Source organism: Ranitomeya imitator, chromosome 2 (assembly GCF_032444005.1).
Source record: "Ranitomeya imitator isolate aRanImi1 chromosome 2, aRanImi1.pri, whole genome shotgun sequence".
Classification (NCBI taxonomy): Eukaryota; Metazoa; Chordata; class Amphibia; order Anura; family Dendrobatidae; genus Ranitomeya; species Ranitomeya imitator.
In genome coordinates, this window is record NC_091283.1 from 375,562,481 (window position 1) to 375,569,452 (window position 6,972).

The 6,972-nt window shown below is 40.9% G+C and overlaps 1 protein-coding gene across 3 annotated transcripts in view; it reads left to right on the plus strand.

Annotated features, from left to right (window-relative positions):
• Nucleotides 1–4,436, plus strand: part of LOC138664015 (zinc finger protein 547-like) — a 48,616-nt gene extending 44,180 nt beyond the window's left edge. For 2 of the 3 annotated variants that reach the window (XM_069750417.1, XM_069750419.1), the window contains exon 7: nt 2,745–4,436. In XM_069750417.1, the coding sequence (XP_069606518.1) occupies nt 2,745–3,685 (941 nt within the window). In that variant the 3' untranslated portion in view covers nt 3,686–4,436. The remainder of the gene's footprint in view (nt 1–2,744) is intronic. The other variant, XM_069750418.1, reaches the window with a different exon arrangement.
• Nucleotides 4,437–6,972: the final 2,536 nt, after the last annotated feature.

Genomic DNA, 6,972 nt, shown 5'->3' on the forward strand with positions numbered 1-6,972 from the left:
TCGGCAATCAACACTTACGTTTGTAGTCTCTCTTCTTTCTTCTGTCTTTTCTTTTTTCTTAAGCAAGAATTGTGGTGTCACTGGCTACTGTGGCACCACAAGTCTCAGCACAGGAGGGGATCTCTCAGCGTGACCGCTCTGCAGGAATCCTCACCAAGTGTGAGGATTCCTGCAGAGCAGTCAGACAGGTCAGGGACAGGTGAGACAGGTCACAGCGGTCATAACGCTGCTGTAACGTGTGATTGGTGGGATCGACTGATCACATCGATCCCACCAATCACAGGAGGCCCTGGTGACGCCGGTGTTGCTAGGCACCAGCCTATGATCGGAGCTCACAGCTCCGATCCTAGGGAGGTCACCATCGGGGCACAGCGCGGTCACACCGCTGCTGTGCCCTGTGATTGGCGCAATCGATTATCACATCGATTGCGCCAATCAGTAGCTGCAGGCTCCGTGGTAGGATTGGTGCTATTACAGCACCGATCCAGGAAGTTACCGGCAGGGCACAGCGCGGTAACATTGCCACTGTGCCCTGCGATTGGCGCGATTGATGTGATCGTCGATCTCGCCAATCCAGGGTGGTTTTAGCCGAAGCCTGGCATTGTACATCGGGACTCGATCCTAGCCTGGGACCTCACTGTTTCAGCCAATCTGATTGGCTGAAACAGTGAGAAAGGCTGTGATTGGCTGTTCAGAATTGAACAGCCAATCACCGCGATCGGGAGGCTGGGGGGGGGCGGTGCCATACCCCAGGATGCCGAGGCCATCTTCCGTAAGGTAAGATGGCGTCGGAATTTTAATGCGATCACCGCGACTTAAGTCGCGGTGTCGCATTAAAGGGCATGACGTAGCATGACGTACTATCCCGTCGGTGGTCATACGGGTCCACCCCACCTCGACGGGATAGTACGTCATATGTCAGAAAGGGGTTAAGTAGTTTTTTTTAATTAGAATCACCTGGAAAACTAATTATCACTTGTGTTTAAGATTGATTTCAGTGATCCATTGAGCCCTGAGACACAATACCATCCATGAGTTTAGTTGAAAAACAAAACAATTACATTTTTATGACACTTAAATCCAATTTGCATAATAATTTGGAACATGGTGTAGGAATCAAAAGGAGCAGACTCGGCCTGTGCGACAGCCTCAAACCACACACAGCAAAATCTGGAGCGATGCCAGTGGAACAGGGGTAAGGTGAGGGGCATCATACTGTGTGGTAAACTGTGGGAGCATCTTATTCTGTGGGGAACTGTGGGGACCATCATACTATTTGAGGACCATCCTGCCATGTTGTAGGGCTCTCACACTCTGTGTCAGGGCTATGGGACCAGCATCCTTTGTGTGGGAGGGTTGTGGGGACATCATTCTGTGTGGGGGATCAACATATCATTTGAGGGGCTGTGGAGCATCACACTGTGTGGAGATGTGGTGAATGTCATACTGTGTGGGAAGCGGTAGAGACCATCATGCTGTGTTGTGGGGTCATCATACTTTGTAATGAGGCTCTGAGGGGATATTATTGTGTGTGGTGGAAAGTGAAGTCAATCATATTGTTCTGGGATGTTGTGCGACAATCATGTGCATTTGTGTGGGGAGCTATTTGACCATCATACTGTGTGTGGGAGAGTTGTGGGGACATCATACTGTGTGGGGATAATCATTCCATTTGAGGGGCTGTGGAACATCATACTCTGTGGGGAGCTTTGGGGACCATCATATTGTGTGGGGAGCTGTGGGGACCATCATGCTGTGTTGTAGGGCCATCATACTGTGTGAGGGGTTGTGGTCTCCATCACACTGTGCAGCAAAATTGTGGGTCCATCATGTTGAGTGTGGGAGGGTTGTGGGAACATCAGACTGTGTGGGGGATACTGTTGGTCAATGGAGAAGGGCTAAATAACAGGAGCATATGATTTATAAGCTTTATAAATAGCAATACATTATATGGCTGTGATTAGCTGCTGCAGGTAAGAATACAAGTCACAGTAAGCTGTATGGTCACATATATTAGCAGTAGCAGTGAGTCAATATGCCTAATTTTTTTTCAATAATATGTTAATATTGAGCAGAATTAATTTCAGCCCATTGGATTGACCCTCTACAACAGTCACGGTTTCTCATGTGGCCCCTTTAGATAATTAGTTGCCCACCCCTCAACTAGATTAATCCCATGATAACAAAACTCATGATGACAAACCCCATCCCTTCAATTGTACTGACCCTCAAAATAGAATTAAACTATAGCACAGTGAATAGCATAGACTTTAAAACAATGAGAAACAAGAACAGAATTTCAAGAATTTTTTTTTTACTTCTCACCATTAAGAGTTAATAACTTTAACTAAAAAATTATTTGTAATCCAAAATGGTGCCCCTGATTAAAAACGTATTCAACAAAGAAGCTCTCAGTTCCTTTGGACGAACATAACACCCGGAACAAATGAGAGCTGCTCCTTTTCTTCCTCTGAATGTCAATTATGTCCGAAGGAAGTGAAAGTGAAGCGGCCGCTAATGGGCTGCTGAGCTCACATGGCATAACAATATTACGTGAGTCCTGGCACTGAATGTGAGAATAGTCTCTTTTTAACATATACGGTGAACAATCCCTTTTAAACATGATAATAATGAAAATATTGCTAATTCTGCGCCTTTATATGGAGGAAGTTTTTTGTTTAGTGGGATAATGTCTTGTTTATAGCAAATTCTGATCTCTTTATATCCTGTCTAAATTTTGGCAGGGGAAGGTTTCAGGAGCTCGGAAGAACATGGGATGTCCTCATATTTTAAAGCAGATGGTCATGATATTAAGCAAACTGCATATAAAAAGTATGCCTATTCCTTAGATATACCTTCAGACCTTCACAGCTACAACCCGTCATCTGATCAACAGAGCTCTGAACATCAGAAAATTTACACAGGGCAGAAGTTTTTTTTATGTCCAAAATGTGGAAAATGTTTTACACGGAAATCAAATCTTGTTGAACATAAAAAATCTCACACAAAAGTAAAGCCACTCTTATGCTCCAAATGTGGACTGAGGTTTACACGGAAATCAAATCTTCTCCAGCATCAAAAATCTCATGCAAGGGAGAAGCCATTTTTATGTTCTGAATGTGGGAAACCTTTTAGATGTAAGAGAAAACTTGTTACACATCAAAGAACGCATACAGGGGAGAAGCCATATTCATGTTTAGAATGTGGGAAATGTTTTACAGACAAATCAAATCTTATTACCCATCATAAAATTCACACAGGGGTGAAGCCATTTTCATGTTCTGAATGTGGGAAATGTTTTAAACAAAAATCAGACATTGTTCGACATCAGGGAGTTCACACAGGGGTGAAGCCATTTTCATGTTCAATATGTGGAAAATGCTTTACACAGAGATGTCATCTTGCTCAACATCAAATAATTCACACTGGAGAGAAGCCATTTTCATGTTTACAATGTGGAACATGTTTTACAGTTAAATCAAATCTTGTTAAACATGAGAGAATTCACAAAGGGGCAAAACCATTTTTATGTTCAGAATGTGGGAAATGTTTTACTCAGAAATCACATCTCATTAGACATCAGAGAGTTCACACAGGAGAGAAGCCATATTCATGCTCAGAATGTGGAAAATATTTTTCTGGGAAATCTAATCTTATTCACCATCAAAAAACACACACTGGGTAGAAATTTTTATTCATTTGTGCTTCGTTAAATCTTGTCATACATTGGGAAATTCATACAGGAGAGAAACCATATTCATGTTCTGAAGGTGATAAATGTTTTACAGAGAAATCATATTGTTGGATACAGGAAAATTCACAATGTAAAAATCATTGTCATATTTAGAATGTGGAAAGTATTTTATTCAGAAATTGAAAATAATTTTTCAGAAATGTTTATATTATCATAAACGTTTTACTCCGTCATCCAGTCATGGTGACTACCAAAATCGTGCACAGCTGTTTGTTAACTTAACCATATGCCTCACAAAGAATCATCAAATTTCTTAGATTTTTTGTCTGACAGGCAGTGCAATAAAACATGTACTTAAAGTGACATGTCATATAAGGGAAAACAACTAAATAATCATAATCACTAAATAATGATTATAAAATTAACTAAGGTTGGCATTCCAAAAAGGAAATGTAAAAATAATATACACATAATATCAAACTTGTTTATAAAATATTTTACATTATTATTTATGGCCGCAAAGCATGATCTGTTTTGTTTGCCTTTTGCCTTTGTGTTGCAGAGATATTAGCAATCAAAGTATTTTGCACCTAATGCGTTAACATTTGATCAGTTACCCTGGCTATTATCAGACAGTTTTCCCTGACAGAAGTTATATCGCTTATCCATGTTATGTAAATAAAGCTTCTAACCTGATGTTAAATTCATCCATTGGTTGAATAAATTATTATTTTAAAAGCTGAAACCATCTGAAATGTGGTTTAGGTTAAGAAAATAAATTGGCATCAATGCAGAAATATTGATCAGTTAATGGACACAGGATGGTCAGAATTTGGCAAGACAAAAGTTTTGTCACCCACAGAAAGTAATGTGATATTCAAACAAATAATTAACTTAAAATATAAATATATGTTGCATAACAATGGTGAATGAAGTTGTGGTGCTATTAGTTATATTTAATATTTTGTGTGACTTCCATGAGCTTGAAGGACTGCATCCATGCGGTTCAACAATGATTCATACAATTTATTAATTAAGTAATCAGGAATAGCAAAGAATGCAGTCTTACATGCCTCCCAGAGTTCATCTAGATTATTTGGTTTTGTCTTCCAAGCTTCCTCCTTCATCCTACCCCAAACATGCTCAATGATATTCATGTCTGGTGACTGGGCTGGCCAGACCTTGAGCACCTTGATCTTTTTTGCCAGGAGTAACTTTGCTGTAGAGATGGATGTATGAGATGGAGCACCATCCTGCTGCAGAATTTGACCCCTTCTATGATTTGGAATATAAGAGGTAGCTAATACTTCTTGATATTTTAGGTTATTGATATTGCCTTCCACCTTGCAAATGTTTTGGACACCCCCATTCTGAATGTAACCCCAGACCATGATCTTTCCACCACCAAATATAACTGTTTTCTGGGTGTATTTTGGATCCAAACAGGCTCCAGTAGGTCTCCTGCAGTATTTGTGGCTCCTGTGGTGTAATTCTACTGAAGATTCATCAGAGAAATCCACCTTCTGCCACTTTTCCAGCGTCCACCTGTTTAGCAGGCTGTGGGACTTTGCAAATGCCACATGGTTTTTTTATTTGCCTTTTGTTTAGCGCTGGCTTCTGGGCACGGATTCGACCATGGAGGCCATTTCGAGATAGAATCCTACAAACTGTTCTAGTTACCACAGGGACTTGAGGTGACCAGGCCTGTTGGAACTCTGCTGCTGTGGAAGAGGGGCTTGCTTTGGATTTTCTAACCAACAAACGTTCCCTCTTAGCAGTTGTCTTGTGGGGTCTGTCGGACCTGGGCTTTTAAGTGTCTTAAAATTGTATAATCCTGTTGAATGGGACACCAAGTTAAAGCTTATACTGCAACTTCAGGAGAGAGAGCCTGCCAAATGCCAAGCCAATTTAGAAACTGCACATCTTGATGCAGAAAGAGGGTATTAATTGGAGCTTGTCAAACTTTAGAAGGATCATCGAGCCATGTTTGAAGCTTTCCTTGTTTTGGAAAATTATAGGGAACTGGATACTTTCTTGCGGAGGTTGGAAATAAACTGCAAACTGTACTAGTTTCCCCTGAAGTCAGTGGACAAGCCACCTATCCCCTAGACTGTAAAATAAGGTCTGGGATGCCTTGCTGATATTTCATTTCAGAATGATCAGGATTATGGATACAATGACAAAAGATCAGAACCTAGAAACTTATAGCCTCTTTCACCTACGTGCCTTCTAACCTGATCTCAAGGTGAGAAGTGATTCCAAGGATGAAGTGTTTATTACAAAGCCTCCAGCTGAGTCTGACACAGAAAATGTGTACTGGGACTGTTTCTGCTGATCTGCAGGAAGTCATGAAGCCTGAGACATAGCTGGTGGAACCAGCATGAGCTGTTTAAGTTAACTTGTGTCGCTTTAGCTGGACATTTACGAGTGCTAAAGTCAAGTCCAGTTTAGTATACTGACCCAGTTTGAGGTCTTATGGAGACAATTATTGCTGCTCCTCTCATGCCTGTCACACGGTGGGAAAACCTGGGAATGTTGGATCTGCACCTTTAGTACCCTTACCAATCATAGCAGAACTCATTGAGTGGTTAACTGTTGATATTCTTAGGCCTTTCGCTATTCCCAGGAGCTGAGAAAAACAATTCACCCTCACAGTAATACACTATGCCACCCGATACACAGAATTGGTGGCTCTTTCCTCCATATGTGCCGACAAGGTGGTAGATGTCCTCATAAGCATTTTTCCAGGATTTTTGGGGATTCCCACAAAAATGTTAATTAACCAGGCAATTCATATCCAATTTGATTGAGCATATGAAAGAAAATGCACACTAAACCAAATAGAATATAAAACATGATGTTTATTGAGAATATATGAAAATAATATAAAAATGTAAACCTGAAAAAGGATTGCATGATGGAGACAGTGATTGGTCAGAAAAAAAGAGGGCACCACAGCTACATAGATGATACAAACTAGCAGACAAAATAAAGATGCACAGGTAAATAAAGGGTGATATAACAAAGTGTACACAGTGTCAGAAACAATACCCAATCTCTAGCTGGGGAGTGACTACTCAAAATATCACAGGGAACCAACACAAGAACATTGTCATGATTAACAAAAATAAAGCCTGTGCAGTGCTTAATTTAACTAGGAGGTGTGGTGCTACCACTCCAACGCGCTTTTCAGCTACAGTGCCTTCTGGGGAGACAACTATTTGAGTGCATGGCAGGGCTTGGTACTATGTTTATTTACATTCGTCTTTTTGACCGAG